At 37.3% G+C, this 21,185-nt stretch overlaps 1 protein-coding gene across 13 annotated transcripts in view; it reads left to right on the forward strand.

Moving 5' to 3' along the window:
* The window catches only part of TAB3 (TGF-beta activated kinase 1 (MAP3K7) binding protein 3), a 61,668-nt gene that overhangs the window by 9,113 nt on the left and 31,370 nt on the right, over positions 1-21,185 (forward strand). For 9 of the 13 annotated variants that reach the window (XR_004180551.1, XM_021932571.2, XM_031660442.1 and 6 more), the window contains exons 2-5: positions 8,290-8,391; positions 12,245-12,330; positions 12,582-12,685; positions 20,402-20,593. Coding sequence is in view for 11 of the 13 variants with exons in the window: in XM_021932571.2 (XP_021788263.1) it covers positions 20,492-20,593 (102 nt within the window). In the remaining 2 variants the exon portion in view is untranslated. Of the gene's footprint in view, positions 1-8,289; positions 8,392-12,244; positions 12,331-12,581; positions 12,686-13,367; positions 13,486-20,401; positions 20,594-21,185 lie in introns of those variants that run through there. The other 4 variants (XM_021932568.2, XM_021932569.2, XM_021932570.2 and 1 more) reach the window with 4 other exon arrangements.

A 21,185-nucleotide genomic window follows, 5' to 3' on the forward strand; every position in this document is an offset into this window, starting at 1 on the left:
ATCTGTGGTTCTGTTTCTGTGCTCTCTGTTCTGTTCCTTTGGTCTGTTTGTCTCTACTTGTACTGATGCCACATTGTCTTGTTTATTATAGTTTTATCATAAAACTTGATATCTAGTAGAACAAGTTCTTCCACATTGTCCTTCGAAAGCATCCTCGCTATTCTTGACCCTTCGCACATTTCTTTGATTTTAGTGTCATCTTGTCATTTTCCACACACACCCACAAAACCTGTTGCTACTCTGATTGGAGCTGCATGGAATCTAGAGAGCAATTTGGGAATAATTGACATCTGTATCATTTTCTGATTCATGAACATGATACACTACTCCATTTATTTAGGTCTTTAATTTCTTTCAGTAATGGTTGTGATTTTCTCCAGAAGATTGTTCACAACTTTTGAGAGTTTTATTTGTAGATATTTGATATTTTTGATATCGTAAATGTTTATAGCCATTATTTTGTTTGTTTATATCTTTATAGTGACCTTGTATCTAACAGTTTTGCTAAACTTTTAGTTATGTATCTTTAGAGTATGTATTCGATCTTTTACTATGTATTCAGTCTTATCTGCAAATAAAGTCTTGTTTCTTCCTTTCGAAATGTTATACTTTTGTTTCTTATCTTACTGTACTGGCTAGTATTTCGATCATAATGTTGAAGAGAAGTAGTAATAGTGGCGCTATTGTCTTGTTTCCTTTCTTGAAAGGAAAACTTTGAACATTTCTCCATTAAATATGATGTTTAGTTTAATTTTTTTCTAGCTATCATCAGATTAAGGAAGTTTTATTCTGTCCTTAGTTTGTTAGGAGCTTACATCATGAATAGATACTGGATTTTATCAAATGTTTTTCCTACTGTTAATATAGCCATAGGATATTCCTCAAGTCACATTATGTTGATTGATTTCCTAATGCTAAATAAACTGCATTCCAGAAATAAACCCAGCTTGGTCAACATCACATTTTCCTCTAATTTTACTTTGGAATTTTAGATCTTTGTTCGTGAGTGGGGTTGGCCTGAAATTTTGTTTTTCTTGTGCTGTCCTTGTCAGGCTTTAGTAGCCTTGTAAAATGAGCTAAGGAAGATACCTGCTTTTTGATTCTCTGGAAGAGTTTAGGTTAAATTTGGTTTTATTTTTTCTTTAAATGCATGATAGAATTTAGCAGTGAAGCCATTTAGGCCTAGAATTTTCTTTGTGGGAAAGCTTTTAATTACAGATACAGTTTTAAAAATACTAATAGTATTCTTCAAGTGTTTCTATTTTGTTAATCTCTGCCTTTATATTCATTATATTTTATATACCTTTTTAGGAATTATTTTGCTCTTTTTCTAACTTCTTGGGATGGGTAGGTAGGTGTTTATACCCTTGTTTCCTTCCTGACATACATATTTAAAGCTATACATTTCATTTTCAAGTATTGCTTTACCTGCATCCCATCATTTTTGAGATGTAATATTTTAATTATTTGACAATATTTTTAAATTCTCACTGTAATTTCTTTTTTGATCCATGGGTTTTTTAAAAGTATATTTCTTAATTTCCAGTATTATGAGAATTTTCTGTGTATTTTTTGTATTTTGTTTCTGGCTTTAACACATTTTCCTTAGAGAATTTTCTTTGAGTGATTTCAATCTTTTAAAATGCCCTGGGACTTACTTTATGGTTCAGCTTGTGGTCAGTTTTTGCAAATATGTAAGCACTTGAAAAGTATATATTCTGCAGTTATTGGATATAGCATTCTATATATGCGCATTGATCAAGTTTGGTAATCATATTGTATCTCTGTCCCTACTAACTTTTTTGTCTTCTTATTCTTTTAACTACTGAGAGAGATATCCTTTCTTTCTTTCTTTTTTTTTTTTTTGAGCTGGAGTCTTGCCCTGTTGCCCAGGCTGGAGTGTGCAGTGGTGCAATCTCAGCTCACTGCAACCTCTGCCTCCTGGATTCAAGCAATTCTCCTGCCTCAGCCTCCCACATAGCTGGGACTACAGGCACGTACCACCACTCCTGGCTAGTTTTTGTAATTTTTGTATTTTTAGTAGAGACGGGGTTTCACTATGTTAACCAGACTGGTCTCGAACTCCTGACCTCAAGTGATTCACCTGCCTTGGCCTCCCAAAGTGCTGGGATTACAGGCGTGAGCCACCACGCCCAGCCAAGAGATGTCTTAAAATTTACCCCTGAGATACTAATGCATGTCTAATTCTCTGAGAAGTTTTGTCAACTTTTGCTTTATATATAATTCGAGTCCATGTTATCAAGTGCATACAGATTTAGTTCTTTATATTGTTCTGGTGAATTAAGCATTTCATCACTATGAAGGGACTCTTTTTAACTCTAGTGATCCTTTTTCTTTGATTCTGTTTTGTCTGAAACGAATACGGCAACACCATCTTTAATATAGCAATACCATCTTTATTTTAGCTAATGTTTGCATGATATATGTTTATCCTTTTACTTTTAACCTTTCTGTATTCTCATGTTTTAGATGGGTCTCTTGAAAGCAACATATATTTGTAGATTTATTTTTTAACCCAATCTGATAATCGTTCTTTTTTGAAACATTTGATTCATTTATACTTAATATAATTATTGACATTTTGGGGTTAAGTACAACATCACATTTTTATTCTACTAACTCTGTATTTCTTTTTCCCCCTGTATTTTTCTTTTATTTGACTGAGTATTTTTATATCGTTTTTCCTTTATTACTTCAGATATCACTTATTCATTTGTATTCTTTTTGTGATTACCCTAGCATTTATAGCATGTATTCTTCACTTATCAAAGTCTAGTGTTAACTGATACTTCTACCTTCCTCCTAGTTGAAGCAAGAATATTAAAGCACCTTAGTTCCATTTACCTACCTTGTAACATACATATTGTTGTCCTGTAATTTAATTTTCTGTATGTATTTTAAACCTTACAAGACATTATTATTTTATACAGTCAATATTCCTTTAGATTTCACATGCTTATTTGAACTTCATGGGTCTTCATTCCTTTCTCTATCTGTGACCTTCCATCCTGAGGCAGTTTTCTTTTGCTTCATTCGTAGTGAGGGTTTGCTGGAGATGAACTCTGTTTTTATTTGTCTGAGTCTGTATTTTAATTTTTTTCTTGAAGGATATTTTCTCCTATACTAGGTTGGCAGTTGTTTTCTTCATGCTCCTTGGAGATACACGGTCTTTTAGCTGCCATTTTTGTTGTTGAAAACTAAGCTGTCAATCTAACAGTTGCTTCTTTGAAAGTAATCTCCCCACCCCTGCCCCCGCTGCCCCTCCATCAGGATGCTTTAAAACTTTCCTTTGTCTGGTGGGAATTCATTAAGATTGTTACACGTGTGGTTTGACAGGTTTCATCATTTTTGGAACATTTATTCAAATATTGCCTCTGCCCCATTCTGTCTCTTTTCCTTCTGAGATTCTGATTAACTCTTGGATATTAGACCTTTCTCACTGTATCTTCCACGTTTCTTACCCTCTCTTCATTCTGAGCGTTTTATTTTCCCCGACCTATCTTTTGGTTCACTATCTCAACGGTGTCTGTTGGCTGTTAGACCTGTTTATTGAATTCTTAATTTCGGTTTTTGCATTTCTCAGTAATAAAATTATTCTTTGCTTCTTTTAAAAATCTGCTGTGTAGCTCGGGCAACATGGCAAAACCCCATGTCTACAAAAAAAAAACCAAAAAAACCAAAAAAACAAAAATGAGCTGGGCATGCTGGTGCATGCCTGTAGTCTCAGCCACTCAGGAGACTGAGGTGGGAAGATCACCTGAGCCCCAGAGGTCAAGGCTGCAGTGAACTGTGATCACGCCACCACATTCCAGCCTGGGTGACAGAGTGAGACCTGGTCTCAAAAACACCCAAATTCTGCTGTGTCACATTTTATGATTTCTGGGTCATTGCTGAGGTTTTTAAGTTTGGCTTTCATCTCCTTGAACATAGCAAGCATAATTTAAAATCCATGTCTGATAATTCCAATACTTGGAGTCCTTCTGAATCTGTTGTGGTCATCTTATCTTGTTTCCTCGTGTACCTGATTGTCTTTAATTGCATGCTGGGCATTGTATTTGAAAAATTATTTGAGAAATCATTTGAGACCAAGGATGATAGTTTTTCAGAAAGGAGTATATGTGTGTGTGTACATCTGCTTAAGGGAATCCAGAAAATCCAGAGTTGCTTAATCAAATCTCAGCTTTGGAGACCTTCCTGGGCCAACCAGATGACTCAAGGCCACACTGCATTCAGTGTATGAACTGATTTATTGTGGTTCACCCTTATTTCTAAGGTGTAGCCCCTTCAGGGTCCCAGCCCAAAAGTGGGTGAAGAGGATTTTCCCTTTTGTCCTTCTGTTTTAGCTCTTTGACACTTTTAAGAAAGCCATTTCTTATATTTTAACCAACCCTATTACTTGCCTTCAGATAGGGAGGTGTTTTGTTGGCTCTTTATGGGCAGGATTTTCTTAGAAGTGGCAGAGACTATCATTTTCTCTAAGACTTCAGACTCAGCCCTAGTTCTGTTTAAGCTTTGTTTTATATAGCTGTACTCACCTGTATAATTATATACATTTTTAAATTGAAAGGTTACATTGTATGTGCGTAAATATAAGTAAATTGTTTACTAAACACTCAACAATATTTTAAGTTTCTTCAACCTTGGTCAGTTGCTAGACCTTGACAATGGACAGGTTGATTTAAATTTCAGCTATGTCTGGAATGGCTCAAAATATGAAATCCCTCTTAATTGCTATTGAAATTAGCATGCATAATACCAACTAAGGTTTTTTCCTGTCATGGAAGAGAATACTTTTCTAGTTACACTTTTGCAGTCACAACTTCTGTCTTAGCATACCTGTATGTTGGTGTAATATGTATCTGCCTTGTGAAATAGGAAAAAAAAAAGGCAATTCTGCTGAGATTCTTAGATTTCTGCCATATGAGAACCCTCAAACAACCTAATCAATGAACATTGTGTTTTACTAACTTTTTTCCTTCTATGTAAATTAATAACCCACAGCAGCCTTGTGAGGTAAGTATGTGATAGTTAGGTGTGATATTAAGCAAAGGATTAGGAAACAGGGCCCAAGAGGTTAAGTAACTTGTCTGTAGTCCCACACCTGGTGAATGGCATATGTTCTTTGTCTGTTACTATTACAACATTGTGTTTCAGCTATAATGGCCAGGTAACTCTTGCCTGCAGATGTTCACTGACTTCCCAGTTTTATCATGTTATGCTTTCTTCTTTCTGTAAGTCATATAATATCCTGACCCCATGACTCATGTCCTGAAGATTGAGACAATTAGGAGATTACTCCTTCATATCTCATCCTCACCGCCTCCCACCCCATTTCTAGAACATGGTACCACCAGCTCTGAAATTTACCAACCTCTCTGCCCTGTTAGAAAGCTTGCTGTGTCACTAGTCCTTTCTCATCCCTACACATACAGTCCCTTTATCTCTTTTTAGACATGCCTCAATTTTTCCAGTTCTAAAAGAGATGCGTCTTTGCTTTCCAGTTCATTTGCCGTCTTTCTTGGCACTCAAGGCTTCCTTTGTTGCTTCTCCAGTCACTCTTGATGAAATCCTAGCCAGTTGTGTTTGCCTTATCCTTCTGAATCTTAAGAAGGGCAAAAAGCTTATCTGCCTTGTACTTCTTTCCCAGCAATAGAGTCAGTGCTTCTATACTTCTAGTGGTGATTCTGCTTCTGAATCCCCCTCATATCTCATTTTCAAATCATTGTTTTCAGCATCCAGCAACATCCTTGCTACTCACTTGTAATGATAGCCTTGAACAATTATCTTACGTTAGGCCTGTGAATGTCAAATACCCTTGTTCATTTGTAGGTACTTGACATTTGAACGTTTTATTTGAACATTTCTAAATGTACACAAATGAAAAGTCCAATGAACCTCTGATGCTACAGTTATGTACATTTTACCATACTAGTTTCATCTCCTTACTCCTCTTTTTTCCAAGAATTTAAGGCATAGCCAAGACATAATTTCACTCCTCAATAATTTAATATATCTAAAACAACACATTTTCTTATATAGCTACAATGTTATTATCTTATACAGCACACCTAATAAGAATTCTTAATAGCATATACAATACAGTTGACCCATGAACAAAGCCAAAATTAGGAGTGCTGACTGCCTGCAAAGTCAAAAATCCACCTGCACTTTTGTTGTTGTTGTTGTTGTTGTTGTTGTTGTTTTGAGATAGGGTCTCACTTTGTCCCCCAGGCTGGAGTGCAGTGGCATGATCATGGCTCACTGCAGCCTCAATCCCCTGGGCTCAAGTGATCCTTCCACCTCAGCCTCCTGAATAGCTGGGACCATGAGCATGCACCACCACACCTGACTACTTTTTTATATTGTTTTGTGGAGATACGGTCTCCTCATGTTGCCCAGGCCAGTCTTGAACTCCTGGGATCAAGGGATCCTCCCGCCTTGCCTTCCCAAAGTGCTAGGATTACCGGCGTGAGCTTCTTTTGACTCCCCCAAAACTTAACTACTACTAGCCTAGTGTTGAACAGAAGCCTTATCAGTAATATAAACAATTAACACATGTTTTGTATGTTACATATATTATTGTATTCTTACAATAAAGTAAGCTAGAGAAAAGAAAATGTTAAAAATCATAGAAAAATATATTTCCTACTCATTAAGTGGAAGTAGATCATCATAAAGGTCTTCATCGTTGTCATTTTTATGTTGAAGAGGCTGAGGAGGTGGAAGAAAAGGAGGGGTTGGTCTTGCTGTCTCAGGCATGGCAGAGGCAGAAAAAGGGGAGGAGGTGGAAGGAGAGACAGGCACACTTGATGTAACTTTTTTTTATTGAAAAAAATCCACATATAAGTAGACCCACATACTTCAAACCTGTGCCATTCAAGGGCCACCTGTACTTAGCCCATCCTTAAATTTCCCTAATCGTCTAAAAAAAATTCTTTTTTTATAGTTGGTTTCTTTGCAACAGGATCTACTCATTGTATTTGGTTATGCCCCTTAAGTCTCTTAATTCTCTTATAATTTATAACAATCATGTCTGCTTTTTTTCATCCTCAGACTATCCCATTCTGGTGAAGTATTGTTTAACTTGTTTCTTTATCCTCTTATTTCATATGGACTGGAAATTAGATCTATGTACTTAATTAGGTTCAGAATATATTTTCTTGGAGGGGTGGGCAAGAGTGCTTGTGGTCACTTCATATTACATTACACCTGGAGGCATATATTGTCTGGTCATTTCACCTTAAGTGTTGTGAAGGTTCATCAGAGGGTTCAAGTGGTGACAGCTTGATCCCTTTGTGAAGCCCAACCTTTTACCTAATGCTTTTACCATCCATTGATTACCAGTGCATGAATTTAGTTATGTAATTAAAGGTTGCAAAATTATGATTGTTCAATTTGGTCACTTCTGCTATTATTAGCTGAAATATTTATATGTGGACAAACTGTTTTCTCATTCACAAGAGCTATTTGATTAACCTGAAATATGTAGTCATTTATTGAGTTGTTAAATGTATAACTCTATTATTTTACTAAGGTTTATGAAAACTTGATAACTTGAAGAAGTTAAAGCTATTCCTGAATGTTAGATTAGTGATTTTTGTGGGTTGGGTCATGGGGAAGGCCTTCTAATCCTGAATGAACAGTTCTAATCCTATTGAGAAGAGGTAAGGTAACAGGGAAAAACAAACAAACAACAAAACAGAAGAAAAGATTGTATACTCTGGTCATTGTTGTGGGCTTGCAGTGCGAGTGTGGTGCTTACTTGGGGTATGGGAATTTTAAAAAGTTCCTTTACTTTACCAGAGACTAAATCAGACTCACCACGGAGTCCTTTAAATTTTAAAGACCTATGGCCCTAAAAGGGCCTCAGCACAGTTTTGCAATCAAATTCATTTAATTTTAATGACTAGTACATCTTGGGAAGCTGCAGGGACTCCTGATGGTTTTCCAGGGATGCAGCTAAAGCTCTTCTTGCTAGCTTTCTCTGAAGCTAAAATCTCAGGAAAGCTTTGTTCATCCCCTCTGCTGTTGTAAAGCTCTGCCTTAGGCACTCGAGGTGATGAGAGAGGAGCAGGGTGGCTCAGACAGTCAGGAAAACTATCTCTTAGTGTCAATTAAACATAAATTTCATTCACTGAAATTTCATGTAGTAAAATGGCTGCCTGCTTTTTCATGACCTTTTATTCATACACTATATCACTTGCTCACACTGTTGTATTTAAAGCTTTCACAGTTTGAATCTTACCTCATTAGCCTTTTATTTTTTAGGATACTGTCTTCAGCCTTTTCTTCAAGTTTCTAACCGTGAATTGTGTTGTGTCAAACTGGATGAATTATCTTAGTTGAATTTTTACCAGTTGAAAATTGGAGGTAAGGAGTATATTTCTTTTTTGAAATTGAATCTATATTACTGTTAACATGTTTATACCCTCCCCTCCATTTATATTCCGTGTCCTTTGTGTATTTAAGAGCAAGGATGACAAAAGATGTCCAAGTGATTTCATGTGCTTAGATTTAGGCCCTAAGTCAAGACCCTAAGAGCAGCAGCTGTTACTGCTACTACTAGTGCTAGTACTACTACTACTGCTAGTGGGAGTTACAAATTCTTTGGACAATTCATTTGCTATTAGAAACCTCACCAGAAAATAGAAGGGTAATTTAGCAGTTTATTTTGAATAAAAGGGGCTAATCCTACTCAGGTGCCAGATCCCCAGCATTAGAGCTGGTGGAGATTGAAAGATCTGCCCCAAGAAATAACAAGATGTGTGTGGGATATACAAATCTTCCAACTTCCTAGTTTTTGTAATCTTTCTTATTCTCAAATCCATGTTGAATAACTGAATTAAGCAGATGGTAAATACAGTATTATGAACAAATAAGGGTATAATTTTGTTAGTGGTATTGTAACCATAATTCTTGCTTTGAACCATTGGTAGATCTGTATCAGGAAAGACTACATAACAGTATCAGTTGTGATTTCTAGACAGTTTATCTTTCTACCTTATGAAAATGTTCCCACTTTTTTTAACATCTGTTTCCTAGTATAATAACACACATGGGTATGTGCTGTGAATTAAGTACTTAGGCAAGATGTTGTGACACCTATTTAATAATCTTGGCTTTTAACAAGTTTTAAAATCCCTCCAGCCTTTAGTTATCTTCTTGTGTGAAGTGTTTGTATTTGGGTTGAGTTCAGGGTTTCTCGGATTTGGCACTATTGGCATCTTGGGCTGGATAATTTTCTGTTGTCAGGGGCTGTCCTGTGCAGTGTAGGATGTTTAGCAGCATCTCTGGACTCTGCCTGTCAGATGTCAATAGCACCTTTCCTCAGTATGACAACCAAAAATATCTTCAGAAGTTGCCAAATGTCCCTTGCAGAGCAAAGTCACCCCTGGTTGGGAACTACTGGGTTAGATGATGTGGAGTTTCTTCCAGCTTTATTATTCTATAGTTTTTATTTTAAACAAAAAAAACCTATTTTTTGTAATCAAGCTTAAATGTCATCTCTTCCCTGAAGCTTTCCTCAGCTCTCCTTCTCTTTGTTCTACCTTCATTGTTTCTTTTTCTGACTACTAATTGTGGAACTCACCCCACTCTATTATAACTGCCAGTGTGTTTCTCTCACTACGAGGACATGGGTCTTCAGTATCGCCAAGCTTAGATTGTATTAAATGAATGGGCAATGCATTAGAAATTGTTTAGTTAATGATTATAAATGGCATTTCTGTTAATCTTTCAAACTCTTCCACTAGGAAATTCCCATAGTTGTGATCTTGGATTTCAGGGTTAATGAGACTGATTATCCATTTTTTAAAAAAATCTTTTAAATATATTATAAGGCAGGAGCCTCCTATATGTATGTGAGGATGCTACATGAACACATCTAGGCTGCACTTGAGAGAAATCACACAGAAATTCATAACGTGAAGAGTTAAGTCATTTCAACTTTCATATCTAGAGGGTTTCTCCAGTACCTCCACTTTGCTTCTTAATCAGAAAGCTTCCATCTATTCAGAAAAAGGTAACAAGGAAAGTAGTAATATTTTTCCTTATATAACCTAAAATATATCACCATATTTGAAGTCACTATTTCTCAAACCCACAGTAAGAAATACATTTTAATCGTGATCTAGTATATATGCACATACCTGAAACAAGTTTTTTGAATTAGTATTTGCCATTACTGTGTGTGAAACACTTCGATATTTTCTGTTCTTTTTCTTTTCCCCTGATAGTCATCACCTAGTACATTTGTTATACAATTCATTAATAGGTCAGAACCCACCATTTAAAAAACACTGTTCTAAGTAATCTCTTTAAGTAATAAAATGTGCAGATGATCTGCCCCTGGCATATGTCACCAATAGGTTATTCTGTCTTTCTTTTAAAATAACGTCATTTAGGAATTGATGCAACCAAGACCTTAAAACACCTTAACCAGAGCATATTAGATTTCCAGTTATTTTCAAGGCCTATATTTTCTCATTTATATTGAATATTTAGTGTGTATAAGGCACTGTAGCCAAAAGAGCATGTTTGGTTCTTGTTCTCAAGATTTATAGTGAAAAATCCTAGAGGAGACTAAAAAATTAATATACTAAATGTTGAAAGTGATAATCCACACACAGTGACTTTTATAGGCATTTACGAAAGGGAGAAAACTTTATAGGCATGTAGGAAGGGGTTAACATAAATGTGGGATGGCAAAAAACAAACAAAAGGCCGGGCGCAGTGGCTCACGCCTGTAATCCCGGTGCTTTGGGAGGCCAAGGTGGGCAGATCACCTGAGGTCAGGAGTTTAAGACCAGCCTGGCCAAAATGGTGAAACCCCATCTCTACAAAAATACAAAAATTAGCCAGGCATGATGGAGGGTGCCTGTAATCCCAGCCACTTGGGAGGCTGAGGCAGGAGAATCGCTTGAACCCAGGAGGCGGAGGTTGCAGTGAGCCGAGATCGTACCACTGCACTCCAGCCTGGGCGACAGAGCGAAACTCCGTCTCAAAGGAAAAAAAAAAAAAATGTGGGGTGGATTTTGCATTGTTGTATCAGAAAGTAGAAAAAAAATTACACATGGTAGAAGCAGCATTCATGTCAGTGCACAGTGCTTCTTGCTCATACTTGAAGTTCATTTTTTTTTTTGGATAATCAAAGTAACTGAGAAATTAAAAAATAAGAAAGTTTGGTAAACTGCTAAATTAAATATATGATATAAACAGGGTATGTTATTTTAGCTCTACTGTGGTTGTAAAATGAAGTTTACTCAGGAGCTCAATTAGAAACTTGTGTGTATGATAGCTCTGATAAAAGCCAATATATGCCCTAAAATGATAATATTAACATTGAATTACTAGGTTTACTGAGAATGCAGATAATCTCTAAATGGGGAGAGTGCTCATCTGTCAAAATAAGTGAATAAGGTTACTATTTCTCTCTCTCTCTCTCTCTCTCTCTCTCTATATATATATATATATATATATATGTGTGTGTGTGTGTAGTTTTTCACAGACCAGAAACAGGATTTGTAATAGAGGTAGCATTTTTCAAAAGGTTATACACACTGTATGCTATGCAATTAAAAATCATATAGGCTGGGCATGGTGGCTCACACCTGTAATCCCAACACTTTGGGAGGCCCAGGTGGGCGGATTGCTCGAGCCCAGGAGTTTGAGACCAGCGTGGGCAATATGGTGAAACCCTGTCTCTATAAAAAATAAAAAAATTAGCCAGGTGTGGTGGTGTACACCTATAGTCCCAGCTACTTGGGCAGCTGAGATGGGAGGATCACTTGAGCTTGGGAGGTTGAGGCTGCAGTGAGCCGTGAGTTTGCCACTATACTCTAGCCTGTCTCAAAAAAAAAAAAAAATTATATGCATGCTTCATAGGCCTGGGCTTAATCTTCTCTTTTCTAAATAGAATGGAGGCTCAGGATGCTAAGTCAGAACCAGGTGTTGACTTAAGAAAATAAGTAGTGGACTTGTTTTTCTTTTTGAACTTCTGCTGTCTTCTGTGGGATAATGTAGAATTTACTTGCTGTAGAAGATATTTAAAGAAAAGAAGATTCAGCTTGTAAGGATACTTGGGAAAGAGCCAACCTGCCCTGAAAGTGTGGTCTAGCATCCTGTCTGCTGTTACTTTGAGGCACCAGAAGTCTACTAGTTTTTGTTACTTTCCATATTGAGTTGGGAAGTTAGCAAAAAGATAACCATCTTTTCGTTTTCTCAGATTTTATAGACTACTGAAAAGAAGTTGCTTTCAGAGCTGGAGATGTGAATAAAATTTCTGTGCCAGGGTTGATAAACCATCTTGAGGTATATTTTTTTTTCTATTTTTAAATAACTATATTTTTTAGAACAGTTTTAGTTTTACAGAAAAATTGAGAAGATAGTACAGGGAGTCCCCATATACCCTGCACTCCGTTTCCCCTGTTATTAACAGCTTACATTAACATGGTACATTTGTTACAATTAGTGAACCAATATTGAAACATTATTATTAACTGAAGTCTGTACTTTATTCAGATTTCCTTAACTTTTACTAAACATGTTTTTCTCTCTTTCAGGATTCCATCCAGGAAACCCCATCACAGTTGGTTGTTATGTCTCCTTAGACTCCTCTGGGCTGTGACAGTTTCTCAGACTTTTGTTTCTGAGGAGTACTGATGAGGTATTTTGTAGACTATCACTCAATTGGGATGTGTCAGATGGTTTTCTCGTGGGTAGAATGGGGTTATGGGTTTTGAGGAGGAAGACCACAAAGATAAAGTGCCACTCTCACATTCTCATCACACCATGCAAACAGTCCATACTATCAACGTGACTTATCACTGTTGATGTTGACCTTGATCACCTGGCTGAGAACGTGTTTGTTAGGTTTCTTCACTGTAATCTTTTTTTTTTTTTTAACACCTCTTTCCTGTATTGTGCTCTTTGGAAAGCAGTCACTGTGTGCAGTCCACACTGAAGAGGTGGGAGGTTATGCTCCACCTCCTTGAGGTGAATTATCTATGTAAATTGTTTGGGATTTCTGCGTGGGAGGCTCCCCCCAACCCTCATTTATTTATCATTCATTCATTTATTCAGTCATTTCTTTATATCAGCATGGGCTCATGGCTATTTATTTTATACGTTGGGTTATAATACAATACTACTTTATTTTGGTGTTCAAAATTTTCCAGCTTTGACCATTGGGAGCGCCTTCAGTTGGCTCCTGTGTCATTTTGACATGCCCTCATCATCATGGGATTTTGATTTTTTAGTACTTCCTTAACTTTCTGGTACTACAAGATGCTCCAGGCTCATCCTATATATTCCCTGCCCCAGTTTTAGAATCATCCATTTCTCCACAGGGCCTTGGTTCCCTTTATTAAAGAGAGAATGCAATTAGAAATCAAGATCTGGATTCTGGGTGTGCTCATTACTCCTGGGGTATTGTTGCCTCTGTGTCCTCTCAGCTGAAATTTCTGCGTATGTAGTCTCTATATATTTATGCATATTTATAAATATTCTTGTGTATAAGTTTAATGTGGCAGCTAACATTCTTTGTGGGGGCTGTTAAGTTTAAATTAAATATGAATATATTGTTTCTGGAGGCCATATTTAAATTGAAAATGTTTTTGAGGATTATTTTAATATAAATATTTCAGTCTTATAGTATATCTCTTGAGACTATAACAGAATATGAGATAGATGCAGTGAATATGTGACTATTTCAAAATGGTTTCTATCGTAATAAAAATCCTATAGGATGACTGTTTCATAAATTATTTAGAAGGCTTAATTTAGGGGAAATAATAACTATCGTATTCCTCTCTCCCTTGTTATTTGGTTAGCACCTTTACATGTATGCATTAAAAATCTTGAAAAATGGAACTCTTATCTCTGCCAGTAAAATATCATTTGTTATGCCTCAATATCAGCCACTTTTTATTACTGTTTAACTTGAATAATTCACACTCTAGTATAAAAACTTCTGTTTTAAAAGCAAGGTTTGGTTTAAACTGTTGTTAACAGTTATGACATCATCAGAGTCTTACCAGGTAGCCAGTAGTACGGAAGAATAATGGTTAAGAGCATAACCTTAAATTTGTATCTTAGTTTTGCTACTGGCTGACTGTGTAACCACAGGCAATTTATTTGCCCTCTCTGAACTTCAAGTTTACTTATTTGTAAAATGTGGATGATAATATTACCTCTCATGGAAGTATTTTGGGGATTAAATGAGGTAAAGCACTTAGCACAGTACTTGGGACACAGATACGGCTCAATAAATGTGATCTAAAATCAAAACCTCCAAAGCAGCAAAAAAATGGGTGAAAGCTTGAAAGCTTTATACTCATATACATACTGTGTTTTGTTCAACAATTATTACTGGGCCAGACCAACCAGAAAAATTAATGATTCTTTTATTTTGCAATCCTAAAATTCCTCTCAAGACAAGGCTAACTTTTCTTCAAACCTGGGAAATGCTCACTCACCTCATTACCTTAATATGCTAGCAGTGGCTGTCAGCCCAAGAAAGTATTGCCTCTCTAGAGGCCACTTGGGGGTGCTACTGAGATTTTATGGGAGGGGCCAGGATGCTAAATACCTTTCATTGCCTGGAATAGTCTTGCATGACAAGGAATTCTTGTGCCCCAAATTATTGCATCAATAGTATGCCGTTGAGACACACTAGAGTACACTGATACTTACCGTTGTATCTTTAAACCTTTCTGCAGAACACATTTTGGGTGTCACAAACCCAGGAGATACCTAGATGGGTGAAGCAAGGCCAGGCTGCAGTGCTTGGGACCAGCTAGGGAGTATAGGAACTAGGCAAACTGTCCTTTCTAAAAGGGGAGTGGTACCTTAGCTTCAGCCAGTTGTTGCCTGCAGTTGCTAGATCATGTGATTTTTTCAGAGAAAAGCTAGATATGTAAATTTTTATGTGAAATCTCCCAGCTTTTTTTTTTTTTTTTGAGCTAGAGTCTCGCTCTGTTGCCCAGGCTGGAGTGCAGTGGCCAGATATCAGCTCACTGCAAGCTCCACCTCCCGGGTTTACGCCATTCTCCTGCCTCAGCCTCCCGAGTAGCTGGGACTACAGGTGCTCGCCACCTTGCCCAGCTAGTTTGTTTTGTATTTTTTTAGTAGAGACGGGGTTTCACCGTGTTAGCCAGGATGGTCTCGATCTCCTGACCTCGTGATCTGCCTGTCTCGGCCTCCCAAAGTGCTGGGATTACAAGCTTGAGCCACCGCACCAGGCCAGTCTCCCAGTTTTAAATGTAGCTCAACTTAAAACAAAACAACACTGCGGCGGCCAAACCAGGCAAATCTGTAGGCTGAATTCATTGCACAGACCATTGGTTTTACTACCTCTGATACAACTGTTTTAGGAAGTGACCTAAAATTCTGACAGAGGTAAAACACTCTGGGCCATAATGGCACCACCCTGTTTATTTGCTGAGCTCAGAAAAAAACTGTGGAAACAAAGCACTAGATGTCGACATCATTTTCTAGAGTGTGGGGAATTGTGGCATTAGAGCAGAGCTCTGGGGGAGCTTCCTCTCTGATTGGGAGGAGCAATTCTGTTGGGAGACATCCTAGCAACTGCTTTTTCAGGAACAGAAACCACTGTGCCTTGTGTTACCAGCAGTCTTGAATTAGGGAGGTAGCTGCACCACTGAAGGAAGCCTCTGATTCCACTGCTAAGCATAGCATCTGGGCCCCATAGTGTGTCTTGCCTTTAAGAAAAAAATCCTCACAAAGCTGACATGCATTAAAGGCTTAAAACTCTGCAGAATCTCTTGGTTCATGTGGCCCCTGAACTGTGTGATGATCATAGGGTTTATGTCTTTAGTATTTCTTCTTTCTTGATCTAGGGTTACCGCCTACACAGCTCCACAATCCACAGCTGTGGCCATCTGGACTTTAGTGGGGGTGTTTCAAGGGTATCCCAGGAGTTTGGTCATGCCAGAGCCTAGCCTGTACAGTTTAGATACTGCTTGAGTCCTCTGTCTGGTTTTAAAGTGACAAATCATCATTCAGCGCTTATTGTATTAAGCCCATTATAATGTTAAGAAACAAACTCAATGTGTATTTTGCTTAGTAGTTGTTGCCTACATTGATATATATGGACAAGAATAGATTATATGCTTTGATCTGCATGGTAGCCACATCTATAATATGACACTATATGACAGTGTTTTCATTTTGTTTTCTATTAGATTAAATATAAAAGTACAGTGTAATACTTTACTGTAAAACTTTGTGTTTTTAAAGGAAACTGACTATATTAGGCCATTCTTACATCACTGTAAAGAAACACCCAAGGTAGGGTCATTTCTAAAAAGAGGTTTAATTGGTTCAGGATTCTACAGGCTGCATAAGCATGGCACCAATATCTGCCCAGCTTCTGGTGAGAGCCTCAGGAAGCTTAACAATCATGGCAGATGGTGAAGCAAGAGCAGGCATGTAACATGGCGAGAGCGGGAGCAAGGCGGGTGGGGGAGAGGTCCTAGAGTTTTAAACAATCAGATCTTGAGTGAATGGAACAAGGACTCACCTAGGATGGTGCTAAACCATTCACAAGGGATCTGCCCCTATCATCCAGTCACCTCCCATCAGGCCCCACCTCCAACGTTGGGAATCACATTTCAACATGAGATTTGGAGGGGACAAACATCTAAACTGTATCACTGACTTAATTTATTGGCTGGAATATTTTCTATTTGTAAACAGAAAGCCTCCCAGTGAGCAAAATGGAAATTGCTTTTTTAAAGTATTGTAACATGATATAGTTATCAAAAAATTAAGTTTGAGTGTTATATATTACAGTGAAATACTAAATGATTATTCATGTCAATTAGTGCTTATGTGAGTGAATGTTTGTACAGGGCAGAGTGCTAACCACTATTAAGATTACATACATAATCCCTTAAGGGAGGATATGTGTTTACCAGTTTAGATTCCTATTTGTTGTGAAAAGTCAGTCTATTAATCATCTTTTCAGATGGTAGCCATTTTTGTAAGCTGTTGGCTTCCATTTGAAAGATGCTTTCACATGTTTCTTCAAAGGCAAGTATTTATAACCATTTTTTCAAAAGGCATTTTCTTCTTGTGTGTTTAAACAGCTAACTTATTTGTACAAGAATTTTTTCCTTCCCTCTCAGTCGTCCACCTCACCACACACCTTTAGCTCCCTATTTGAATGATAAACTTAATGAGGGTTTGCTCCTTAGCCAGTCAGAGAAAGGCACTCATAATTAGAAAGGCTCTGATACCTACTAGTGACACAGTAGAAAGAACACAGACTTTGGAGAAGGCAGGCATGGATTTGAGTCATGATTCTGCCGTATGTTCATTCTTTGAGTTCATTTTCTTATTTGTGAAATGGAGATAATCATAACTACCTTTGAGGGCATATTATTAGCTACCAATAAATGGTAGCTAATAATAGTGATAAAAATAATGGTAACCTTGGATTCAGTAGCATCTGAGGTTTCTGAAGGCTCTGACAAAGCTAGGTGAGAACTGGCCGCTCTCAAGATCTCTGAAGTATATGGAGCCTATGCTTTTGACACGTGAAGCCTGCCTGTCCTTGTTTTGATCCTTCTTGCCTTTTCTTCTATCTCATAAAAAAGACAATGGTATTGCCCTTGTATTTTAAAGGCTTGTAAGTAAGGTTGGGAAATGAATAAAACCGTTTTTGGGAGCCACTGGGAAAGCTGGAGTTAGGCCTTTGGCTGCTTCAGAAGCTCTTTATTGAAGGTTTGATTAAATCGCCATGAACTGTTCTGAATGTAGTTTAGCACCTCAAATATTGGGATCACTTCCTGTTAGGAAAACTGTTATTTCTGTAAATACAAGCAGATTTGATGAGTTAAGGTCATTCCTACCATTAAATTCAGTGAATTCCTTTTTTCTCCCCATTTCTCCTAATAAATATTTATTGAACACCTAGCCTGTGCTAGGCCGTGTGCCTACTTGATTGTATACCCTAAAAGGAGATGTTGAATTAAGGAATCTAAGAGTTCTAGGTTGTTGCCTATTATTTAAATGAAGATCCTAAAGCCTTAGAGCTGCACTGTCCGGTAAAGTAGCCACTAACTACAGGTGGCTACTGAGCACTGGAAATGGGACCAGTGTGAATTAAGATGTGCTGTAAGTATAAAATATACACTGGATTTCAAAGATATCATTTGAAATATATATATAAAATAACAATGATTTTATGTAGATTACATTTAAAACAATATTTTTGACATAGGTTAAATGTTACAATTAATTTCACCTGTTTAAGTTGGCCACTAGAACATTTCAAATTATACATATGACTCACATATTTTTACTGGACAACGCTGCCTTAGAGCCTCAGTGACTTGGTAAGATTATACATCTAGCTAGGGCTCCTTTGGCCAGTGGAAATTAGAAATTGCTTTACTGTGAAAATGGAAGATAGATAATTCAAACCCCATTCAGAAAAAAGTTAAATTAACCCTAAGGACTTTAAAACATTTTAAATCCTGGATTGTTAATCTGGTAGAATCTCTTAGTATTTCAGATTTGGGATTTTCAACAGGGACAAACTGGAAAAATATACCCATTGATTTAGTAGCCTAAACCAATTTTTTTCCCTAAGCATTCACAAGTTACCCTATATAGGTGACTCCACTCCCTCGATATTTGCTGGGTGGGGGATGGCAGGAGATGGGGGGACAAGATTCATCTAAAAGGCTTGTCTATATATTTTTGAGTATGAATATTGTTTTATCCAAATCTATCTTATTAGGTAGATTGATTTAGTATAGTGAAATTGATTCATCATTTAACGATACTTGAGTAGATATGGGGTTGGGCTCTGGAAATACAGTGGTGAACAAGGCACAGACCTTGAGTAGAGCTACAGGCTTTTGTTTGGTTAGCTGGTTTTTGTTTTCATTTTTACTTTTTATTTGGAAATAATTTTAAACTGACAGGAATTATGAGAATAAAAATAGGAGAAAGAACACTGTATACCCTTTACCCAAATTCACCTATTAACATTTTCCTGTTTGCTTTATAGTTGTCTGTGCACACAGGTATGTGTGCATGTACACGTTTGTATGTACACACACGTACATATTTTTTTTTCTGAACTATTTGGGAGTAAGTTGCATGCCCTTTACCACTGAATGCTTCATTGTCTAATACCTAAAAATAGGAATATTCTCTTATGTAACCACAGCACAGTTATCAATTCAGTAAACAGGAAATTCAGTACATTTATTGATACAGAATACTTCTGATCTACCGTCAACATTTCACTTCGGTTAATAGATCCACTCATTTATTTTATAACAGTTTTCCCTTTTAGTATAGGATCCAATCTAGGATCAGGTAAAAGATTTAGTTGTCATGGCTCTCTCTTTTTTAACCTGGGACATTTTTCAAACCTTTGTCTTAAAATGACATTTCCTCCCCCCACCCTTTTTTATAGAAAAACCCAAAATGAGAAATGTTCTATTTCCTCATGATTAGTTTCAGGTTATGCATTCCTGACTATAATACTATAAAATGATGTGTTCTTCTCATGGTGTCACATCTGGAGGCCTATGCAGTCCATCTGGCCCTCATTGGTGATGTTCATTTTGATCACCCAGTCAAGATGTTGTTCAATTTGTCCACTGTATAATTAAATTTTTCCCCTTTGCAACTAATAAGCTTTGGGTACACAATTATAAAACTGTGTGTACTTCCTACTCTTCATGCAGATTTTCCCCTAGATTTAGCATCCATTGATGATACTTGCTTGAAGCAGTCTCTATACTATGATGACTGCAAAATGATTTTTCCAGCTCCAGCACTCCTGCATGTTTACCGATTGGATTTTACTGTAAGCAGGGACTTCCCTTCTCCCCTATTTTTGTATGTATGTATTTAGCTAGATTCATTGATACGGATGCACGGCTCCCTCTTTTCTACAGGTTTATAACTCATTACTGTCTTCTATTATTTTGGTATTCAAATTGTTGCAAATGTGGCCAGTGAGTGCACCTCTTCAAGTTGACTTCCAGGTCTTTATATGTTCCCATCACTTCTTGAGTACATCCTCACTGTCTGTAATAATGAGCTATATTCCAGGTGGGGCTTCAGGTTTTTTTGGGTTTTTTTTTTAAATAGGTGAGAGCTTTAGGTGCATAGATGGTTTCAGTATAGTGTGTTTAGTGTTCCTGTGAGGGTAAGCAAAGCCTGCTTTGGCAGCATCATGGAGGGGAGAGGCAAGGCAGCAGGACTAAGACGGGGAGGGTCAGTGGAAGCCTCCTTAGAGGAGATGCCACTACTACTGAGTTGTACAGGATCAATAGGAATAAAGTGAAATATGTAACTAGACTTAACCATACTTTTTTTTTTCTTTTTTAAATAGAAAATGACTGTGGTGCTAGAAGATCATCACTTTTGGAAAGCCAGTTAACATCCATTTCCTAAGAGAAACTTGGCCACCATTTGCTCTGGCATGGCGCAAAGCAGCCCACAGCTTGATATTCAGGTTCTCCATGATCTTCGACAACGTTTCCCTGAAATTCCAGAGGGCGTGGTGTCTCAGTGCATGTTACAGGTAAGTTACCTACCAGTGATAATGATATTAAGTTTTAGTTTTTCCTATTAGAGCTGGTGATGTGTGATGTAATTAGAACCCAGTTATGTTTTCTTTGTGTGTGTGTGTATGTGTGGTCGGGGGGAACATTTAGAGCAGGATTTCCCCTCAATCTTGGCACTGTTGACAGTCTATCCTGGATAATTCTCTGTTGTGGGAGTCTGCCTTGTGCATTGTAGAATTACTAAACATTCTAGGCATCCGAGGCCTCTACCCAGTAAATACCAATAGCTTCCCCGCAGTTGTGACAACTGAAAATGTCTTTAGACATTGCCAGATGTCTCATGGGAGGCAAAATCTCCCACCATTGAGTACCACAGATTGGAGAGTAAAAGCAGGTAGCAACAAGAAAAACAGATTCTCCTTATGTTTCACTTTTTGAAGATTTTGGGTTGTACTATCAGTCCCTCAGTCCTTAGAGTTGAATTTTGAATCTCAAATTTATCGTTTTAACTTCTTAGACTATACACTTTTGAGTCTTTTTTTTTTTTTTAAGTCTGTAGATAATCCACTCCTTGTTTTTCTAATGCTAAATCCTTACTGATATCTAATT

This window comes from Papio anubis, chromosome X (genome assembly GCF_008728515.1).
Source record: "Papio anubis isolate 15944 chromosome X, Panubis1.0, whole genome shotgun sequence".
Lineage (NCBI taxonomy): Eukaryota > Metazoa > Chordata > Mammalia > Primates > Cercopithecidae > Papio > Papio anubis.